Raw genomic sequence first — 23,517 nt, 5'->3', positions numbered from 1 at the left:
AAATGTCATTATTTGATGGCAATAATGATAGACATCATGTCTATATATAAATTTAGTTTGATGCTAAGCTTTACTCTACTCATCCTTTCACACAAGAACGTTCATATATACACACTAAATAATGTCATCTGAAACAAGTTAAAACAACCATATTTCAACTTTCGACACTCCTCCAATTTTAATGATGTTGCCAATTCTAATCAAGCAAATTATAGAAGATGTTATAAAAGGCGTAGACAAGCAAACTGTCTGATGGATCAGATGATGAATGGCTTCATAATGGCCAATCTAGCTGGAATATACGCAGTGGTTAATCAAGTTCCTAGGGCATCAAAGACTCAAGTTCCAAGAGATCGTGAAAGTGGACACGACCACTTATGGAGTGACTACTTTGCAGATAATCCTGTCTTCCCTCCAAATTATTTCCGCTGAAGATTTCGCATGCGAAAACATGTCTTAATTCCTCTCTATAGTAGAAGTTTTAACTACTCGTAATGAATTTTTCAAACCAAGGCTAGACGCCACTGGTAGACTTGGTGCTTCTGGATTATAAAAGTGCATAACAGCTATACGATTGTTAGCATACGACACATCAACTGATTCAGTGGACGATTATCTACAAATCAGTGCGTCTCTTGCGAGAGATTCATTGCAACATTTTGTTGAAGGGGTTGTCTCCCGACCACTTTAGTGATGAATATCTGAGACGACCTACTGAAACATATTTAAATATATTGATGTATTTAATCTTCTAAGATCAAATAATAAGTGCGGAAGCTAACAGAAATAAAGGATAGTACTTAGTTGATTTTCGTTAAAGAATTTAATCACCACGAATATCAAACTAAGGGTTGGATAGGCTTTTATGTCAATTCCATAAAGAATTTAATCACCAAGAATAACATAAAAGGTTCGAATTGTTTGATTAGCATAAAGGCAAAGCCACCAACTAAACAAAACAAAACTGGATAATACTTAGTTTATTCAATGATAAAGGCTAAGCCACCACAAGGAATAAATCTAAGGGTTTTGAATGCGTAAAGGCTAAGCCACCAGCACTCAAGAGGACTTGGGTAAACACTCAAACTCACAAAATTATTCTTATTCACCATCTAAAATTCGAACTACATAGACCCTATTTATACTAGTTTAATTATGCTACTCCTAGTAGGAAAGAAATAACCTAATGCTACTAGGAAAACATAATAAACTATAACCCTAATAGGCTTAGGACAAGTCCCTAAGTCCTAGACTCCTTAGACTCTTTGAATCATGTAAAATCCATCGTTTTAAGAACGTAGGCAAAACCATGATTCCTAATTCAACTCTAACTAGGAAAGCAATAAAGATATGAGTTCTAACATAACTAGAACTCTACACACTTCTATTTGACATCATGCCTCAAGAGTATCCAAGAACAAGTATCCACATCATCTCATGCATCATATATTTATTTGAGAAGCTGAACAACGGAGATTTCCAGGCATGATGGGTTGTATTGATTGCATCCACTGGCGGTGGAAAATTTTCCCGACTCAATTTGAAGAAATGTATTCTGGAAGACATGGTAAGCCAACATTGATTCTTGAAGCCATTGCTTCATATGATTTGTGGCTATGGCATGCTTTCTTCGAAATACCAGGTAGGTGTAATGATATTAATGTTCTTGATAGATCTCCATTGTTTAACGATGTTTTTGAAGGTCGTGCACCTCCAGTTAACTATGTTATAAAGACCACCAATACGATATGGAATACTACCTCACCGATGGTATATATCCTCGATGGGCAGCTTTTATACCCACAATAAACCTTCCACGAAACGAGAAGGAAATTCTTTTTGCTCAACATCAAGAGGATGTATGAAAAGATGTGGAACGTGCATTTGGAGTACTACAAGCTCGATTTGCTATAGTTCGTCAACCTGCTTTAGCTCGTGATAGAGAGATGTTAGGGAAAACTAATAATCGCGCATTATTGTTCATAACATGATAGTTGAAGATGAACGAGATTCATATTTCCTTTATTATGATCCCAACGATTATGAGGAACCTCCACGTCCTAGTTCAAGTCAACGAAATGCAAAATGTCAATGAACCATTTAGATATGAAACTAGTGAGAATCACATTGCAAACAATACATGACTAACAGAGTTCGAGTTCTTGACAAGCCCATGCATGACCGCCTCAAGTCAAACCTAGTGGAAAATATTTGGATGAAATTTGGAGAAACCATGCTTTAATTAAGGCGTAGTGTTGTTTTATTTTAACAACTTCGATTTTATCTATTTAATAATATGTTTTGTCTTTGTTGCTCTTGTTTAATGTATTATTCATAAAACATCCATTTTCTACAATGCCATACGATTCAAGTGTTAATCATTCAACGTAATTAATTAAATAAAATAAAAATTTTGTCTAAAAAAATATTATTTAATTACCATCAAAATTCAGTGTTTTAACATTAAATTATTCATAAATAATAATATTGTGGAATTGGAGGAGAGAGAAAATATGGTGGGATATGTTAAAAAGTAGGAAAGAAAAATGTAATGACCACAAATTGGTAGGCAACCATTAAGATTTAGGAGTAAGAAATATATGAGATTGAAATGAGTAAGGTATGAATTAGGTGGAAGAGTGAGGAAGTAATAAAATAATTGGTGACCACAAAGGTACAAACCATAGGACAACCATTGGGTAAGCTTTTACCTCCTAAATCAAGGGTCAATAATAATAATATATTATCCATTCCTCACCAACGGACCAACCTCCACTCTTCTCAATCACTAACCCTAAATTTTCCCATCCACCCTTAAGAAATTTCTACGTTGATTCAGCTAGTCTTGTAAGGGACAATATACTTTTACTGTAAAATTAGGCAATGGTTTAAGCCTAATATTAAAAAGCAAACGAACTACCTTTCTGAATATAGTGATTAGTTTAATATATTTAGTGACCAGTTTAATCTATTTAATTACCTCTTTAACTCATTCAGTAATCACATTCTTCAATTTATTTAGTGACTAGTTTAATCTATTTAGCGAGTAGTTTAATCCATTTGGTAAAACTACCAAGTTAGTTTTTAAAAGTTGCCTATTTTAATCCTTTGTGATTTTGATTTCCTAAGATTTCAACCTTTGTTTTTCATTATATTGCTGGAGGATGAGTTGGGAGTGTAGTGGTGCTCCACCCTGATTTTAAGGCACTATATGTGAATTCGAATTCTCATATGAACATTAGGTTGATAAGGAAAGTAATGGGTGGAGGAGTTCAACTATTCACGATGTGTGCTGGGCTATGAGAAAGCGCAAGCCCACATAGTATCCTTTTACTTAATAAAAAAAGTAATAATTGTTCAATTGATCTTTTTCGGAGAATTAGATGGTCTTCCTGATAAGCCTTTTTATTTGATAGGTAATATCGATGAAGTTACCGCGAAAGCTATGAACTTAGAAATGAAGAGCAAATTAAAGAAATGATCTTAAATCTTTGTGTACTGAGTCTTAATCGAACTGTTTGGAATTCAAAAGTATAAGAAATCATCTTATCTACTAGTAGTGGCCAAATTGCCGTATTACCAAATCATGCTCCTATTGCCACAACGGTAGATATAGGGATTTTAAAAATACGCCTTAACGACCAATGGTTAACAATGGCTCTGATGGGAGATTTTGCTGGAATAGGTAATAATGAGATCACTATTTTAGTAAATGAGGCTAAGAAGGGTAGTGACATTGATCCATAAGAAGCTCAGCAAACTCTTAAAATAACATAAGCGATTTACTTCTCACTAAGCACTGACTAGAAGGTATACATTGAAACTTTTCTACTGATGTTGTAATTTAACGACAGTGTCTAGATCTATTTAAATAGTGTTACAATACTAACTATTTCTATCATCATATAATTGGTAAAAAGCACTGATAATAGAGTATCCTTCACAGGAGACACACTCTTTTATTTTATAATAGTTCTCACTTCATGTCAAAACCATACTAGAAAAAATTCTACTATCATTAGTACAAGAACAAAAATCTCGAATTCGCGTCCTTAATAATTCATACATTGATAAAAAAGACTTATTCGTTGATGATTGATCAACTACAATCTTTTGTCTTCTCGTCTCAGAATAAAAGAAGACATTTTTAATATATATGAAAACCACGATATTTATTAAATTATAATTATTTGAATGCAAAGAGCCAAAATAATAACAGATAATTGAATTCTCCATTTACTACAAGTTGCCCATAATCTTTACCATAGCATACACAATAATATGGAGAATCATCCAATATACTCACTATTTGTAAAGTGAAAAAGAATGCATCTAAAAAGTATACATTTCAACTTGACTTTATTTACGTAATTAAAAACAAGTTAAAGTTGAATACAAATTTCCGAAGCTCTTCTCCATGGAAGTATTATTGAATTAGCATCTCCTACCTAGATAAGTACTCCCTTGTCAAATCTTATCAATCATCAAAATTTGGACCATTTGCGAATCCATATGTTCTAGCCTTATAGGGTGTTTTAAGTTAAAGATCGGATGAGTTCTTGAAACTAGCTTGAACGCGTAAGTTATCACCATACACAATTACACATCATTATATATACTTTCTCCGTTTCGTTTTAAATGCAACAAAGAGATATTTTTTGTGAGATAAAAAATATTCCTTTGTTGTATTTAAAACGAAAAGGAAGAAGTATATACAAATGCGTTGCTTAGTGGTTTTGCCTAAGTTTCCGCGTTCAACGTTAAATAATCCGATAGGCCACGGATCAATTGTTACCATGGGCAACGGTGAAAGCAAACAGAGGCCTAAGGTTTTGCGATCAAATGAAGAAAAGAACAACTATGTAGAAAACAATAAAGCAGATTCACAATCTAAACTGTCGTTTGACGTTGTATTATCTGTTGTACTGTCATTAAGCAGATTCTCAAGTGACAAGTTACCTTCAAGAGCTAGTACTACCTGCATTAACCAAATAACTAATCACATATACACGCAGAACTACATGATCATCCTTATAAAAGGAACTTTAAGAAAATACTTCCTCCGTTCCATAATAAGTGAAACACTCCCTTCAAAAAAAAATAAAATTTGAAATACACCTCTAAAAAAGCTCACATAAAAGAGAGAAGTGTTTGACGCATTTACCTCACTCATTTGAGGCCGGTCTCTTGCAGACACACGAACACATGCACCAGCACACGCAATCATTCGAGCCATCTCACATGGAATATAGTCTTTCAAACTAGGATCCACAAGATCACTCAAACTTCCACCTTCTAGAGCTTGTGTTAACAAAGGCCTAGCCTACAAAGTTCAACATGAACAAACCAGTTTATGAATGTTTAACTTATGTGTGTAAGCCACTAAAAGATCAACAAATCTATGAATTGTTTCAAAGTAGAGAAAAGAACCTAACCCATTCAACCATGTTATCATTCATGGAGGGACGAGCTCTATAAGGCCGACACGCCGTAATTAGTTCCAGAAGCAAAACACCAAAGGAAAATACATCTGATTTTTCTGTAAGCTTCCCACTTGCAGCATACTCTGGAGCTAGGTAACTGCAAATTAATCACCTCGATTACTAATTAGCTAATGATAAGACTTCATTTACCAGTTAGCACCAGTACATAGAAATAACTTTAAATGATGAAGTATTGATCTCAGCTTACCCAATAGTCCCTACAACTCTAGTAGATACATGAGTATCTGTGTCTGAAAAAAACTTTGCAAGTCCAAAATCTGCAACCTGAAGATGTCATCAAGAAGAAGATAGTATTTAATAATCACTTGCAGAAGTCTAAATGGAAATATATAACGAATTTTCATTTTACGTAAAGTATGCTTGTCAGATCCTCGACACTTCAACACTATTTTTGGATCAAAATAGCGGACTCACATTATTCACATACTAGGACACTGTCCCCTGTTCAGCACAAGTATCCAAGTCCGAGTAGCATAGATTATACGCACACAAACGTATACTTTCAATAGGTCAATAGAACATCTAACCATGTAACTTGAAGTTCAGAAATGCAAGCTAATAGTCAGCTAGCTAGGATGAAGTTCCTTGCCTTTGCTTTAAACTCATCATCAATAAGAATATTTGCTGCCTTGATATCTCAATGAATGATTTTCGGATGGCCTGCAAATACATTTTTATAACTAAATATTCACACCATCTTTTCTATGAAAGGAATATAAATCAACATACTTCAAACGATCATATGAGCAGTTAAGTCCACTGATGAAACACTCACATTCCTCATGAAGATAAGCCAATCCTTTCGCAGCACCTAAAGCGATTTTCAACCTTGTTGCCCAACTCATAGGTTCTATTCCTTCTCCTACAAAAATGTCAGACTCCATATTAAACATGTAAACAGAACATTTCAATGAATTCTCATTTTCTGAACTACTAAATCTTGATCATTAAGAACTTACCATGTAAATGGAACTCTAAAGTCTTGTTTGGGATAAACTCATACACAAGCAGTCGCTGATCTCCATAGATGCAATATCCAGCAAGTGAAACAAGATGCTTATGATTCACACGACTAATTGTTTCGATCTCTGCTTGGAACTCGCGCTCCCCTTGAGAACTTCCAGTTTTCAACTGTTTAACTGCAATCTGTTTGCCATCAGACAGGACCCCTTTGTAGACATGTCCAAAACCACCTTGACCAACAAGATTAGCCCTTGAAAAGTTTCCTGTTGCCAAAGCTAAGTCTTCATATGCAAATGTGTTATTATTCACATCGTTTGAAGTTCGTTGGGCTTCTCTAGCAAAACGCTTATCTGAAAAGTGGGATAAATCAAGAAATGCTAGGAAATGAAATCTTGCTGATAAAACAAATGGATTTACCTCATAGTAGTATATATTTGTTTTCTGAACGAGTTAATATAATACTTACATAGAACAATGAGCTAAAGAAACACTGAAAACAATTCAATTCTATATGATACATTCATATATACTACTATAGCATCGAGCAGATTAATTTTACCATAGTATTTGAGGAGTACAGAAACCAAATTCACCATACCTTGTTTACGTTCCTCACTTTCCTTTCTCTTTCGCAACCAAAACCAAACAGCAAAAAGAAACACGAGCAATCCTAAAGCAGAAGCAACTCCTACAGCAATGTACAGTTTACTCTTTCCTGCTGAAAACAACACAAAAAATCAGACTGTAAAAATAATTAGCTCATCAAATCAAAGTGGTGAACATAGTAAGCTACCTGTTACTTTGAGACACAGACGGAACTTGAGAAGAAGGAGCAATTGTAGGATAAGATGGTGAAGAATTTGGTATCCGTTTTCCAATATTGAAGAAAGGATCAAGAGAATACATAACCTGACAATTAGGCATAAAAAGACTCATCTTCGTCTTCCCTTCATCAATAAGATTCCCAAGTGCTTCAACAAGGCATTTATGGCATGGGTTACCAAGAATATCAGGTGTACATTGTGCAAGGGAATACAGTGTCAGATTTGCAGAAGAATTTGTTGTAATTCCTGTTGCAAAACCTCCATTAGAAGTATTAAAAGCAGCCTGATTCATCGGCCTACTCACTGCAGCTGTAAGTACATCATTGAACTGATCTTTGTCAGAAACCATAGCATCACTGTAAGACCAATCATTTGGTTGTTCTTCCTCAATGGAGAAAAAAGAGCGGTTAGCAAAACGCAAAGTACATTCATCAAAGAAAATGATTGCTTCTTTCTCATTGGGGCACTCGAAAACAATTCTTGATGTTGCAGTTTGAACACAACCATGACAATCTGAAAGGTTTAAGTCACCCCTACAGTAGAATAAACCATATACTTTGTTAAGACCTTCACCTGCACTGAAGTTAGAGAAGCCTGTACGAGATGATGCAGAAGTTAGATTACGAAACATGAGACTTAGATTGTTTCTGTATTGGCTCTTACTAGTGTAAGTACCATTCTTTTCCATACAGAAAGAGCTAACAAACTCAGGCTCTGAATTACCCATATTACACAACTGAAGAACTAAGAGAACTATAAAAATGCAAATCTTATTGTGGATCATTTTCACAAGAAGAAATTATGTTGCTTGCTTCTTTTTTTGATGATTAAATTTATGTTGCTTGCTAGTATTTCTGATGATGTATTTCATGATATATTCAGTTTGACAATTTGTCATATTTCATCAAGTGAACCATCAATGTGAAGTACTCCCTCCGGTCTTTATTAGTTTACACGTATTTCTTTTTGAGAAAAGTAGGCAAAGATTGAAGGGTATCCAAGCCTTCACAGTGACCATTGAAATGTTTGCTAATACCATCAAACAATTGACTTTTCTCATCCAAACCTTCACATTAATTGACCATTCAATTTTTTCACCACTTTATGTTTCATTCCAGCCAACAGTTGACGTTAACCATCCAACCCCTCTTATATTTTCACTCCCTCGTTTTTATACTTAACAATATTCTCTGGCCACATGCTACGACTTCGAATTATACCCATGAAAAACAAAAAAATTATGTCATGTAATGAACCATTATTCTTGCATAAAGATCAACACAACATAATTCGGAAATATGTAATATATGTGCTCAGGAAGTTTATAGTAAGAAAAGAATAGGGGTGGTACACTAGTTAGTCTCGAGCTTACATATCAGAACATATACAATAATAAATTGGTTGAGTACTAAAGAATCAAGGTTGGCCTAGTTGGTTGGAGGCCCTCTTTCCACTCTTGTGACAAGGGTGCGAGTCTTTCTCCTTGCAAAGTGGGATCCGCGATTTCCCCCCACTTGTGCAAGGGATAATCATCTTACCTTAACAAAAAAAACGTTGAATAAGTACTAAGACTAAGATCAACAAAAAAGAACTTTGTACACCTAACTCTACTAAATAAAGAACTTTATTCATGAACTTAGAACATCATGCATTAAAGTCCTAACCATATGGATTGATGTTTCTTCTTTTATACAAACTAATAATGCTATTTGAATCAATTTGTGACGTATGTTTACTGTTGAATTGTTGATCATACATCTTCCAACACCCCCTATTGCCAACACGGTAAACACACTTCGTTTCCACTTGGATTCTCCTTGAATGATCTGCTTTTATTTAGTTCCCCTGAAACCTGAAGATCTTTGAGTAACTTTTTTGATCTGATGCAAATTTCGGTTACTTGATCTGTTATTTTTTGAGGTAAGTAAAAATAAGGTGACCCAAACATAGCCTTGTTATCACATTATAGCCAAATTTTTTTGGCCTATGCAATCATGACACAATTTTTCCACAATCATGATAGCGCGGTTGCAATGGTGTAGGTAAGGGCTTTGACCAAGTTGTGCCCACTGTTCCAACTCCGCACCATCCTGGTTTGATTTTTGATTCGAAACACACTTATACCACCCTACGAACCAAATGCCTCCTTAATAATAGATTTACTTCAAATACATAAAACTGCCTGACTATATGTTTACAAGTATATGCTATGCCTGGCTAGACTAGTCCACAAACTTCTTCTTCATTCATTTTGATCTAGTGTTATATTCAGATACAATGTTAGAAACTCTTTATCCATATTCAATCCAATATTAGGCTACTGATCACACACAAATATTCAGTCTTCTTATATCGGATCAAATATTCAAACTTTTCTACTGATATTTTCATCAAACTTATGTTTCGTGTGTATGTTCAGCTTTATTATTGTTTGCAAATACATAGTCTAATAGACCACTGATCAATTGTCTCCATTGAAAGCAAACAGAGGCTTAAGGTTTTGATCAGATGAAGATATAACAGCTGCAGAAAACAACAAAGAGCTAGAAATGCATGATTCAGTTGAACCAAGAATATAAAACTTGTGCACCTGATACCACAAGTCCATAAGAAGTTGAAATGAGCGAAAGAAGCAAGAAATCGAGAGAAATTGATTGAATTTTTCTCAAGTTCATCAATCAGAATAAACTTAGTAGCAGACACATTTTGAAGAATTTTCTTGATTTTAGAATCAATGGTTAGTCTATTCATTCCAAAAGAATTTCACCGTGGTTTGTTTATAATAGCCATTTTCATTATCTCCTGTGTATCTTGTTGATTTTCATTACTCGATGTAGATATGGCCTCACTTGTGTTTGCACTGTACATACCAGTACTTTGTGCATAGCTTTGAAGAGCTTCTTTCTCCCATTTGTTTGAAGCTTCCTTGTGCTCAACACCGGACTTGTAATCTGAACTTCCGTTTATCATTCTGTTATCTGCAGTGCTTTCTTTCAACAGATCTTCAAGTGACAAGTTCCCTTCAAGAGCTAGTACTACCTGTATGATATACACAGAACCACAAAAAGGAAGTAAAGGAGGAGTTTAACAGAACTTTGGAGATATGGCATAAAGTTTGTGTAGGCTTCATTCCGGAATTAATAATCGCGTATAATATTGTTGGAAGAGTTGGGCAAAATTGGTCTCTAACACCACAAACTATGGCGCTGGTACACCACACCACCAAATTTAACTAGTAGCCAAAACACCCCAAACTATTGGCTTGGGTGCAGCGAGTGTCATAATAGTGATGGTTGTGATTGGATCATGGATGTCAAATCGTTAACTATGAGGGTTGGGATGATGTGACTTATCATTTTAGAACAAGGGATGTATATATTATCCCCTGTAAGATTATCTTCCTTGATGCAAATGTGTTTTGAGTACAAGGCAGTTACCTCACTCATTCGAGGCCGTTGTATTGCAGACACCTGAACACATGCAGCAGCACACGCAATCATTCGAGCCATCTCACATGGAATGTAATCTTTTAAACTAGGATCAACAAGATCATTAAAGCTTCCACCTTCAAGAGCTTGTGTTAACAAAGGCCTTGCCTACAATTTCAACGTAGGGAAAATCATAAGCAGAAATCACAAAAAATTCGAATCCAAGAAACGTTCCAATGGCAAAAAAAATAACCTCACCCATTCAACAATGTTATCAACCATGAAGAGACGAGCTCTATCAAGAGGTCGACATGCTGTAATTAATTCCAGAAGCACAACTCCAAAGGAAAATATATCGGATTTCTCAGTAAGTTTCCCACTTGCAGCATACTCTGGAGCTAGGTAACTGCAAGTTAATTACCTCAATAAATAGTTAGCTAATGATATACTAACTCAACACCAGAACAGAGAAAAACGGTCAAGTATTGATCTTACCCAAAAGTTCCCACTACTCTAGTAGATACATGAGTATCTGTGTCTAAAAAAAACTTCGCGAGTCCAAAATCTGCAACCTGGAGACGTGATCAAGAACAAAATAATAATGCATGAGAAGACTACTCTAAAGAATCACTTGCATAAGTCTAAAGGAAACTGTAACGACTTTTCATTTAACTTCAAGTATGTTAAATCCTCGACATTATGACACTTTATTTGGGTCAAAATCATGTATGTTTTCACAAAATAGCCAAGTCTGATACTCGGACACTTCCATCTGTTCAACAACAGTATCCTAGTCTGAGTAGCTTAGATTATACGCACACAAATATATGGATTGATAGGTCAATAAAACATCTAATTATCTAACTTGAAGTTCAGAAATTCAAGTTATCACTCAGGTAGGATGAAGTTTCTTACCTTTGCTTCAAACTGATCATCAATAAGAATATTTGCTGCCTTGATATCTCGGTGTATGATTTTCGGATGGCCTGCAAATACATTTTTCTAGCTAAACATAAACTTCTATCCTATGAAAGGAAAATAAAACGATTACATGAGCAGTTGAGTTCACTAAAACACTCACAGTCCTCATGAAGATAAGCCAATCCTTTCGCAGAACCTACAGCAATTTTCAGCCTTGTTGCCCAACTCATAGGTTCTATTCCTTCTCCTACGAAAATTTCACTCCAACTAGGTCATGAGATAGGATCAACAACCCAAAAAATTTTCTATCTATTTTTCTAAAATTCACATATATTGTCCATATAATCTAGTTTTATACATGAATTTGTATACTTCTTATCAAAACATAATAATAACTTATTAATGGTTGAAAGTGTGTTTCGGATAATGTGAAGAAAAAAAAAAATCTTACGAGGGACAGAGGGAGTATTTTCTTAAACAGAATCATAGTTAGATGACTTAGATCATAGATGCTAAAACAAAGAACTTACCATGTAAATGGAACTCTAAGGTCTTGTTTGGGATGAACTCATACACAAGCATACGTTGATCTCCATAGATGCAATATCCAAAGAGTGAAACAAGATGTTTATGACTCACACGACTAATTGTTTCGATCTCTGCCTGAAACTCGCGCTCTCCTTGAGAACTTCCGGTTTTCAACTGTTTGACTGCAATTTCTTTGCCATTAGACAAGACTCCTTTGTAGACATATCCAAAACCACCTTGACCAACAAGATTAACGCTGGAAAAGTTTTCAGTTGCCAAAGCTAAGTCTTCATATGTAAATGTGCTATGCACATTGTTTGAAATTTCTTTGATTTGTCCAACAAACGACTCATCTGAAAAGTGGGAGAATGAAAGAAATTAAAAGAAAAGGCCAGGACATGAATTTTTGCTGCTTTGATCAATAAATGTAGTATTTGTGATAGAATTTATATACAGTACAATAACTACAATTAGCTAAAGAAACAAACAAAACGAAATCCATCTTTATGAATCATATATATAGAGTAAAGCAGATCATTGTTACCATAGTATTCAAAGAGTGCAGAAACCAAGTATCACCATACCTTGTTTGCGCTCCTCACTCGCCTTTCTCTTACGCAACCAAAACCAAACAGCAAAAAGAAACACAAGCAATCCTAAAGCAGCAGCAACTCCTACAGCAATGAACAGTTTACTCTTTCCTGTCAAAAACAAAACAAAAAGTTAGAATTCGTATGAAAACGTTTAGCTCATCAAATCAAAGTAGTGAGCAGCATGTATAATAAGTCGTTTTTACTTACTTTGAGACACAGACGGAACTTGAGCATATGGTACATTTGGAGGGGAATCAATTGTAGGAACTGGTGAAGAACTTGGTGTCCGTTTTCCAATAGTGAAGAAAGGAGCAAGAGAATACATAACCTGACAACTAGGCATGAAAAGACTCATCTTCGTTTTCCCTTCATCAACAAGATTCCCAAGTGCTGCAACAAGGCATTTATGGCATGGGATACCAAGAATATCAGGTGTACATTGTGCAAGGCAATACAATGTCACATTCGCAGAAGAATTTGTCGTAATTCCTGTATCAAAACCTCCTTTAGAAGTATTAAAAGCAGCCTGATTAATTGGCCTACTAACCGCAGCTGTAAGTACCTGATTGAACTCATCTTTGTCAGAAACCATAGCTTCACTGTAAGACCAATCATTTGGTTCTTCTTCCTCAATGGAGAAAAAAGAACGGTTGGCAAAACGAAACGTACATTCCTCAAAGAAAATGATTGCCTCTTTCTCATTGGGGCACTCAAAAACAATTCTTGATGTTGCAGTTTCAACACAGTCGCGACAATCTGAATGTTTTAAGTCACCCCTACAGTAGAATAGAGCATGTACTTTGTTAAGACCTTCACCAGCAGTGAAGTTAGAAAAGCCTTTCAGAGATGATTCAGAAGTCAGATTAAAAAACATGAGACCTAGATTGTTTCTGTAAAGGCTGTTGCTAGTGTAAGAGCCACTCTTTTTTATACAAAAAGAACTCACAAAGTGAGGCTCTGAATGACCAACATTACATTGTTGAAGAACTAAGAGGATCAAAAAACTAGGAACTTTATTGTGGAACATATTTCCAAGAAACAAATTTATTTTGCTTACTTTTTCAGATCATATAGTTCATGATATATGTTCAGTTTGACTTTTTTTTTTCATAATTCACAAATGATTAGAATAAATGGAGAACAAGTCAAGTATGCAGGACTCAACTACTGGCAGAAAGCTCTTAAATTAGAAAATAGTAAAACAAGTATGAAATCGTGTTTTCCTCAATTGGTTACTACAAAATACAAATTATGTTCTATTTTAGAATTCTATATTGCATATCAATGTATCTCTCACCTAATCACCAGATTTTAGTTGTATGCACAAGAAAAGGCCCACCCAGTAAACGTTGGTGGGTGGATTTCTAATATGGGTTATCGGGTTCCATGTAAATAAAGTATTTTCCAAATTTGTCATTTCGTTCAATTCGATTTGTGGTCGAGTTGAATCGTTCTGGTTGTGGTCGAGTTGAATTATACTGGTTCACGTTATGTTCAGGTATGCGATTTTCAAGTCATTTCGAGTAAATATAAACATTAAATTAAAAAATATAGGTACAATATTGATGTTTGAATCGAATTCGGATTGGTCCTTGTTGTCTCTATATTATTCAAAGGCATGTTCGATTCAAAATTGGATTTCCAATCAAGTCAGTTTTGCCAAGTCTATATAGGATTACACCGATGATAGGCATGATAAACTTCTGAAAATATGCAATTCATGTGCTCAGGAAGTCTAGTAAGAAAAGAATCGAGGTGATACACTAGTTAAGTCTGAACTCTCAAGCTTATCAGAACATATACAATAATACAATGGCCTTTGCCATGTTAAATAGTAAGACTACGATTAACAAAAACTTCTTTGTACACCTAACTCTACTAGATAATATACGAAATCATAAAGAATGAATTTAGCTTAAATTAGATCCAAAGTTTAATCTATTCAACAGGAATTTCAAGAACACCTGTGGTGCCTGTTTTAGATTTCCCAGTTTCAATCTCCTGAGTGTCATCAGGTTGATTTTCAGTACTCGAGGTTGACGGGGGAACACCATGCTCATTGGTGAATACACTGTACTCACCAGTACTTTGTTCTTGGCTTTCAAGAGCAAGCTTCCTGAATTTCTTCAAATCCTGCTTGTATTGGGCACTAGAGTCATAATCTGAACTTCCGTGGAATGCTCTGTTATCTGGTGCAATTTCTTTCAGCAGATCCTCAGCAGACAAGTTCCCTTCCAGAGCTCTTACTACCTGTATGAAAGTCAAGGGTGGACATCAGATGCATATGCTCAAATTATTTACTTCAGGAGTTGAAAAAACAATCAAATATTTATGCAGAACCACAAAGTTGCCTGCACAATGGGGACCTACTCAGGGAACATTTAAACAAAATTTAGCTCAAATTTGAGGCAAAGTATTAAAAGCACATCTATTCCAGATCCCAGCTCGTTTACCTGACTCATTTGCGGCCGTCGCCTCGCAGAACTACGGACACATACTGCAGCACAAGCAATCATTTGAGCCATCTCAGAGGAGTTATAGTCCTCCAATCTAGGATCAACAAGTTCATGGAAGCTTCCACCTTCTAGAGCTTGTGTTAGCAGCGGCCTTGCCTAAAAATTCAACATGAAACAACCAGTTCATCAAAATCCACAAGTCATTTGATATCAGAGAAGGGAAAAGAAATAATCATGAGCAGATAAAGCATAGAAAAAGTTGGTCTAACACAGTCCACTAGTACAAGAATTGACAAAAACACCTAGTATCTTTTGGTGATCATCACAGAACTGGAATTTACGTGCCTTATAAATTTCAAACTTGGATAACTTATCATCATCTCATATTCATTTGCTAGCTGATGGTTGGATCTGGGGTCGGATTATATTAAAATTATTAATTTAGACTTCAAAGGATACTTTAGACTTTAAAGGATTAATTTAGACCCTTTTTTAATCAGAATCAGTTTTTTATATGCAATGACTGTCAACAACTTCACACTAAATAAGAAACCCAAGCAATTGAAAGAGCCAGTTAAATCTAGTCCATCATGTATGATCAATACTCTAAAGAAATTAAGGAGTTGCACCACAAGGACTTGCATTTCTAAACTCTAGAAACAAATTATAATTGGATCTTGTAGACTTTTTTTTTTTACATGACATCATAGATTTTTAGTGCAATCAAAGTTGTATTTGATTCTCCTTGTAGCACAGGAGCAATGAACTCCCCTCATACATTACAATCTGAGAAACCTGTTGAGAAAGAAACTCACCCATTCAACCATGCTATCATCCATGAAGGGACGAGCTTTATCAACTGGCCTGCGTCCTGTAATCAACTCCAGAAGCACAACACCAAAGGAAAAGACGTCTGACTTCTCAGTTAGTTTCCCACTTGAGGCATACTCAGGAGCTAGGTAACTGCAGGTCACCACAAATTAGTCATTGATGTACTTGACATCACAAGAGAGATATAAGGCAGCAATATATTGAGCTCACCCAAAAGTTCCCATAACTCTGGTAGATACATGAGTATCTGTGTCAAAAGAAAACTTGGCCAGTCCAAAGTCTGCAACCTGGGAGCACAAAGAAGGAGATAATCAGCACTTCAGAAACCACACAAATAAGTCTAAATCTCCGGCACATACGCACAGTAGTGTGTGTTCTCAGAAATGCAACATAACATTCAAAATAGAAGTTGAAGTTACCTAAAGTAATGGTAGATTGTAAATACAATTAACCAACCGGCTAACATGAAGTTCCTTACCTTAGCTTCAAATTCGTCATCAATAAGAATGTTTGATGCCTTGATATCTCGATGAATGATTTTTGGATGACCTGCATTAACAATAATTTAGCCAAAGGTCAACATCCTAACAATCACATGTCCCCAAGAGACAATTACCATACTTCCAAATGACTAAATGAGCATCAAAGAACTTACAGTCTTCATGAAGATATGCCAATCCTTTTGCAGAACCCAAAGCAATCTTCAATCTTGTTTCCCAACTCATATGTGGTTTTCCTTCTACAACAGTGGTAAACTTTATTAAAAGATGTCAAGAGGCGTGAAAAAGAAAAAATTAAAAAGGTTCAAAAATGAACCCTGGCCTTTTGACTTACTGACCTTCAAAAACTAGCCTTCAAAATATAAATTTTTTTTACCACTTACACAAATAAGAATTTGTTTACATTTAGTTAAAATTGCATTTGGGATGTAAATAGACAAAATTGCATTCTTAGGAAAAAAAAAACTTATAATCTTACTTTGATGTTATAGAGTGACATTCAATATTGCATTGATATTATAAAATTACTAATATTTAAAATTGAAAATTATTGGAAAAGCCAAAAGGACTTTTAAATTAGAAGCGGTAATTTATTACAGAATGAGAACGATAAAGAAAAAGAAGAGAAGACCATCAATAATGATACGACATTACAGTATGCTAGAACCTTATAAGCCTGGAAAGGTCTGAAAAGATATGGACTTGTACAATGATAAAGAACCACTGTGCTACAATATAAATAAGCACACTTTCATCACAAGCATCTTCCCTGCCAAAATATAAGGTGTATTTTTGAAGCATATAAGGAGGTCTCCATCAAATTAGTAATAAAATAGCCACCTAGAATTTCCAGTCAAAAGGACATATTACATTAAATTAACATCCAACACCAGTGTAAGGGAAGGGGGAAATGAAATTCTCCAAGAGTTCAACAAGTTAAACATTTAGAAAGAAGGTTGCATAGCTAACACTGCTACATAACTTATGAATTAAGACTATCCTAAATTGCTACTTGCTTCACGTGACCACATAATTTCAATACCCAGAGTAAATAACTGACAAAAATATAACCATGCTATAAGATAAGTTAAGCTCGAAATTTTGAAAAAAATCAAGGTTAAAATTGCGCATGCTAGATTACGAAGTCAAAATAGATGCCAAACAAAAATAACTGACCATGTAAATGGAACTCCAAGGTTTTGTTAGCAATGAACTCATAGACAAGCATTCGCTTATCTCCAGAAATGCAATGTCCAACAAGTGAAACAAGATGCCTATGATGCACACGACTTATTGTCTCAACCTCGGCCTGGAACTCGCGCTCCCCCTGCACGCTTCCACTTTTCAACTGTTTGACTGCAATCTCCTTACCGTTAGGCAGGACTCCTTTATGGACATATCCAAAACCACCCTGACCGAGAAGATTGATACTTGAAAAATTATCTGTTGCCAAAGCCAATTCTTCATAAGTAAATGTGCCATTCGGGAAAGGCAATGACATCCCAGGTGGCTGTGCCGAATTCGATTTCTCTGAGCCCAAGCTGCTACTTGTTGAAGGTTGTATTGGTACAACAGCACCTTGTGATTGTGATCCAGACAAAGGATCAGATTTAAGTTGCTGATGAACCATATCATTATTAGACGAAGGTGCATTGTGCTGGAACTGTTGTGCTTGTCCACCACAAGGATTATCTAAAGAAAGTCAACAATCTCATAAGCTAGTGTGAACAGCATGTAAAAAAAGGAAAAATAAAATAAAACAAAACAAAAACAAAAATCCCTTATGTTCATTTTTGAAACTGGCATAGAACTGCCATGCCCTTCTTAGTACACACATCATATCTATACACCATTACTTCTAAACGGCAAGCTTCTAAAACTTACAGAAGCAAACAATAATATGAAAAATCATGATGATAATTGATAACATAAACAGAAAGAGGACAATTATATCTCGGATCCCAGAATGGAAGGTGAGACAAACATCCGGAGATATGACAAGAAGAGTGAGTGTCACAATGTCAGTCCCGCTGACGCCTATAAGATACCAGTTATGTTGAGAGTCTACATCTGACTTGGAAGGATAAAAAGATAATCATGATTACAGAAACATCATCTTAAGTACAATCACTGGGGTCCAGGAGAAATTACGGTATATATCCTTTTCCAGTGAGAGAAACTTGAAGATATATGCTAGGAAGAGTGGAATTTCACAAAGTCGGTTCAGGTGATGATTAGATGATGACTGAGTAAGGCCTACGAAATGTTCATTAACAGCAAGTAATTTTGAGTAAAATCACTGAGGAAACCATAATAACCCCTTTTTATCTTAACCCTCAATTTAACAGGAAGCCGAAGTGTCAAAAAGGCTCCATAGGAGATGTATGCCTAAAGCTAACCAGAATATAAGCATCGTCTTGCAGTGACAGGTAATCATTCTACAAGAAGATAAAAAAGGTGAGTGAAAACCAAAAACGGAATGCAAAAAAAGAACAGAAATCAAAAGAGACTGTGAGATTGAACATTAAGAAAGAAGTTAATCCTCCAATCCAAACAACAAATTGCTGCTTAAGGTATTTGTCTGTAAACTGCAGAAAGTATGGCCTTGAAGTTAGGTCTTACACATCTTTCGAAGTTATGCAAGGGAAAAACTGGATGTATAAGTGCTGAGAATAATCCAACAAAGCAAAATGGAGCTGAAGAATTGAATAGCATAATGAGGAGCTACCAGGTTGACATGATATGGAGATTGATACATATACCCAAGGAGTAACTTACCCACTACATGTAGACCATTAAGAAAAACATTGAAATTGCAAAGATGGGTTCCATTGATCATATTTCTAATGGTTAAATTACCCACATAGAAAAAAAATCTGCATGATCCAAAACATCCATTTCTGTAAGATTAGCCAGAGGGTTTGCTGCTTGCCTTTACAATATAGCATATTAGGGAAGGAAAAAAAAAATGACAAGCAGATATCTCACAAAGAGTGGATCAGTGCTTTGGCCCTTTTTTACTTCAAATTCAAGCAAGGAAAGAAATTTCCTCTTCAAACTTCATTCACAAAAGGATGTACACACTGCACATCTTCCTTAAGTAGCTTTCCACAAGTCAAAGTGGGAAGCTGTCGATTTCCCACCATATAGGTCTACTTTTATCATCCTAGTATGACAAACGAGGCTTCGTGATGGCAACAGGCTAACAAGTAGCATTAAAGAACAAAAAGGAAACGGATAACTTTCTGATGCAATATATGCTGCTAGGATTCACGAACATCATAATATTGCATCTGTGTGATATTATTTATCAAGTTTGATCCATTTGTTGTCTAAAAGTGCCCGGGAAGTTGGCATAGCTCCAGTCTATGTAGCACGGAAACAGCCAGGATATTAGAAACATAAGACATTTCAGAAAACGAAGAAACCTCAATATCCATCCATACTCGATTTTCATCAGCATGAAAAGGGCTAGGGGGAACTGAAACGTTTCAGAAATGGGAACCTCATACTCTAAAGGTTTTTATGCTTCATAGTTCATAGACTTCATATAACAAGCCTCATTCACCTTCTTACTTTGAATCTCACTACACCTTCATCAAATTCAACTTGCTCACTCACTCAAACTTAGTCCGAATCACACTACGCCTCCATCAAACTCAACTTGCCCACTCACTCAAACTTACTTTGAATCACACTACTACGCCTTTATCAAATTCAACTTTCAATTTACAAGTTCAACCCCCTACAAAAAAAAATCCACCATCTACAATGTACACCTTCAAATAAAAATTCAATCTACAAATTCAAACTTAACCAAAACAAATCTACACCAAATTTAAATACTTTGGTCAAATTAACATTACAAATTCCAAACCAAACAATGTTAATCACATTTCTAATTTAAAATACTTCTGCATCAGATCAGTCAGAGAAGTCATTAATAACGACAACTTCACAAATCAAACAACCACAAAAAAATATTAAATATAAAAAAAGAACAGCAAAAAAACAAATAATAAACAAACAAACAAATAACATGGTGGTTTTACCATATTATAAAAATTCTTTTAAATCAATTTGATATATATTTCCTAGTTTTAAATATTTATTATAGATGTCGTATGACTTCAAATCGAAACACAAATCAAGTAACTAAGAAAAAGCATACGTTTAGTAGGCAACATTAACTCATCTTCTTCCTTCATCCGCTTCCTCCGCTTAAAAAAGACGAAAATACCCACAGCAATAAGAACAATTAACCCTCCAAGCCCAATTCCAACTACCAAAGCAGTCAAAGTTTGCCTCGGCATTCCGGAACTAGAAGAAGGTGTTACTGGAAACGACGCCGTTTCCGAAGTAGGTGGAACGGCGGCTGCTTCTCCTGTCGGCGGCGCAGGCGGCGCCGCCGTTACTGTCACGTTATCCGCCGGAATCAACGGCGTAATTTCCGGCGGCGGCGAAGACATCGGAGCGGATGAGAGAGAAAAAAAATGAAAAACCTTAAAGTTCGTAAAAAATGAGGAGAGAGAAAATGTGAGAAAAGTGTCTGAAGTTGCGAGACGTTGTTGTTGTTGTGTTTTGCTTTTTTCTTAGTACAGTGGGTTACTAACGATAGTATAGTGTATAGTGTATAGTGTTTGATTTCTGGAAAGTGAAAACTCCTTATTAAAAAATATTTAAAAAAAAAGAAAAATAATGAAAAATGTGGGGAAAGGGATGGATGAAACGGTGTCGTTTTGTTGTTGGTGTTGTGAATTATTTTTATAATTAAATTTTGGGAAGGAAGAGGAGGAGGAGGAGGAGGAGGAGTAGCGTGATTATGGCAGTTTGACGGCTTTTTGACGTGCCAACTCATTGGAAGGAAAAGTGAATCTGGGGTGGGAAATGGGGCCCAATAGAAGAATTATAATTTATAAAGAATTTAGAAGTTGTGCCGCAATTTCGTCTATCTGTCAATGACTGTCACGCCATAGGCAGGTGACCGAATCCATGGGGACCAAATCTCAACTCTACATTAGGAATTATTTAGGGGTGGTTGTTAAATGTTATTACATGATTGCTCCTATTTTTAAAAGTGATTTGCTCGTTATGAAATTTCCCATTTACCCCCTAAATACATGTATAAAAATATAGTATGTGTATATAGATATATTTCATCTTTTTCTTTCATTTTTTCTCTTCTTTCTTCACTTCCGTTCCCTATCATCTTCCACTTCACCACTGCCTCCAACACACCGCCACCACCACAACTCATCCTTCTTTTTTCCTATGTTTTTCCCATTCTCCCCTTCCTTCTTCACTACCCTCCCCATCATCTTTACCGGCCCCGACACACCACCACCATGACAGCTGCTACCACCATCACACCCCACCCTTCTTCTCTCCTCTGTTTACTCATTTCGATTTACTAGGTGAGACGCCTGCTAAGGATGCCTCCGCCGGTGATGGGGCATCCATGATGGACGCCTCTCCAAATTTTTTTATAAAATAAAGAGGCGCCCACCATGGATGCCTCACCACTGATGGAGGCGTCCATGGCAGCCGCTCCACCATAGGATGAGGCTTACATGGTGGGCGCCTCTATACTTTTTTTAAAAAAAAATCAGTTTTATGGTTTGGACGATGGTAGTGTGTCGGTATACTTAGAAGGGGGAGGCAAAGCATGTGGTGGTGTGCATCATGGTGGACGTGGTGGTGGTGGCGGTGTGGCGACAATGATACAGGCGGTGGTGGTGGTGGTATGATGGTATGGAAGAAGTAAGAGAAGGGGATAAAGGGAGAAGAAAGGTAAGTATACAATATATAAATATTGTATTTAGGGCGTTAGTAGGTAATTATAGGGCGGCAAATAGCAAAACTCTTTTAAAACTAAGACCATCCCCTAAATGTCGGCCTCTCTGTAAATTGAATTAAGTCTCAATATTAAGCCAGTTTAAATAGAACACTCTAACATAGCAAACACTTGTAAAATGCTAAATTCACAAACATTTGTTAGGAGTATTTGTGTGCAGAGATGGCAACAAGTCTTGTACCCGACCCAAACCTGCTAGGACCCATGGGTCTGTACTCTGTAAATTTCAGACTCAATTGGCCCGAGTCCCATAAAGCATGGGTCGGATACAAAATCTGAATATATTAGGCAGACCCGACCCGCAAACCCATTTAATTTACATATATTAGAAAAAAAAAATTACCTATACTCTAAGGCCTTATAAGTTGTGATTTTGTAGATTCGTTATGTTGTAACTCCATCTAAGACTCGTAACTTTGTAAGTTGTAACATTTTAAGATTTTATGAGTTACTTTTTGAAATTTTGATTTTAATAATGCTTTAAACATGGATGCATTAGGCGAAAATTTTTAATCACATATATTCAAAAATGTGATGAAAACTTAAAACTAAGGAGTCAGCATTGACCCGCGGACTAGCTAAACCCATCAAATCTAGGGCTGGTTTGGGTCTCTAAAAATAAACGGATATGGGTCTGGGTGGACAAACTAGCCCCATTGCCAACCCCACTTGGGTGACTTTGCAAAAGAAGGCTCTCCCAATTTCGAGGTTTGTCGATAAAATTACAATACGCCGCACAACCTTTACCATTACATCTCTGATCCAATCCTACAATGCAAACACAAAGGAAAAGAATATAAATAAATAGATACATGAACAACTTTCATTGGCTTGGTGTGTCAATAATAAGAGTCAAAGTATGCATACCAATAATCACAAACCAACAACTTTAATATCGACAATTATTTAACCAACTCAACCTATATATATTAACTTATTGCACGTTTCCTCATTAAAACACGTCTTTTACTCCATAAAGGAAACAAAAAAATATAGCATCACTAAAACCAAAATTATCTACATTACAATGGCATATTGAACTAACTAATTGCATAATTGCACAAACGTGAGAGAGAAACACCACCTCGAATTGCATTGAAGATAACAATTAAACA

The 23,517-nt window shown here is 35.8% G+C and overlaps 2 protein-coding genes and 1 pseudogene across 2 annotated transcripts; all 3 read right to left on the bottom strand.

The window, feature by feature from the left end:
- Positions 1-4,333: 4,333 nt before the first annotated feature.
- LOC104905044 (proline-rich receptor-like protein kinase PERK15) lies at positions 4,334-8,018 on the bottom strand (annotated as a pseudogene).
- A 1,260-nt stretch (positions 8,019-9,278) lies between these two features.
- Positions 9,279-13,529, bottom strand: LOC104905042 (proline-rich receptor-like protein kinase PERK15). Its single transcript, XM_048636805.1, has 9 exons — positions 12,969-13,529; positions 12,753-12,869; positions 12,171-12,521; positions 11,801-11,887; positions 11,635-11,705; positions 11,215-11,291; positions 10,978-11,125; positions 10,729-10,887; positions 9,279-10,330 (listed from the first exon to the last, which is right to left on the bottom strand). The coding sequence occupies exons 1-9, from the start codon at positions 13,351-13,353 to the stop codon at positions 10,055-10,057; spliced, it is 1,671 nt and encodes a 556-aa protein (XP_048492762.1). The 5' UTR covers positions 13,354-13,529; the 3' UTR covers positions 9,279-10,054.
- Positions 13,530-14,484: 955 nt separating this feature from the next.
- Positions 14,485-21,164, bottom strand: LOC104904678 (proline-rich receptor-like protein kinase PERK15). The gene is made up of 8 exons (XM_010693024.4): positions 20,720-21,164; positions 17,725-18,240; positions 16,704-16,787; positions 16,527-16,597; positions 16,259-16,335; positions 16,033-16,180; positions 15,215-15,373; positions 14,485-15,011 (listed from the first exon to the last, which is right to left on the bottom strand). The coding sequence occupies exons 1-8, from the start codon at positions 21,015-21,017 to the stop codon at positions 14,700-14,702; spliced, it is 1,665 nt and encodes a 554-aa protein (XP_010691326.1). The 5' UTR covers positions 21,018-21,164; the 3' UTR covers positions 14,485-14,699.
- Positions 21,165-23,517: the final 2,353 nt, after the last annotated feature.

Source organism: Beta vulgaris, chromosome 9 (assembly GCF_026745355.1).
Source record: "Beta vulgaris subsp. vulgaris cultivar EL10 chromosome 9, EL10.2, whole genome shotgun sequence".
Taxonomy (NCBI): domain Eukaryota; kingdom Viridiplantae; phylum Streptophyta; class Magnoliopsida; order Caryophyllales; family Amaranthaceae; genus Beta; species Beta vulgaris.
Note: the sequence above shows the minus strand (reverse complement) of the source record. Positions and strands in the feature narration are given on the sequence as shown.

Coding starts and splice junctions, on each gene's coding strand:
- LOC104905042 (XM_048636805.1), bottom strand. CDS start 13,353: ATGGTTTCTGACAAAGATGAGTTCAATCAGGTACTTACAGCTGCGGTT. Junction 11,888..12,170: donor CTTAGAGTTCCATTTACATG/GTAAGTTCTTTG, acceptor AAATTTTCGTAG/GAGAAGGAATAGAACCTATG. Junction 11,292..11,634: donor ATGATCAGTTTGAAGCAAAG/GTAAGAAACTTC, acceptor TCACGTCTCCAG/GTTGCAGATTTTGGACTCGC.
- LOC104904678 (XM_010693024.4), bottom strand. CDS start 21,017: ATGTCTTCGCCGCCGCCGGAAATTACGCCGTTGATTCCGGCGGATAAC. Junction 18,241..20,719: donor GTTAATGTTGCCTACTAAAC/GTATGCTTTTTC, acceptor GACTTTCTTTAG/ATAATCCTTGTGGTGGACAA. Junction 16,598..16,703: donor GGCATATCTTCATGAAGACT/GTAAGTTCTTTG, acceptor TTGTTAATGCAG/GTCATCCAAAAATCATTCAT.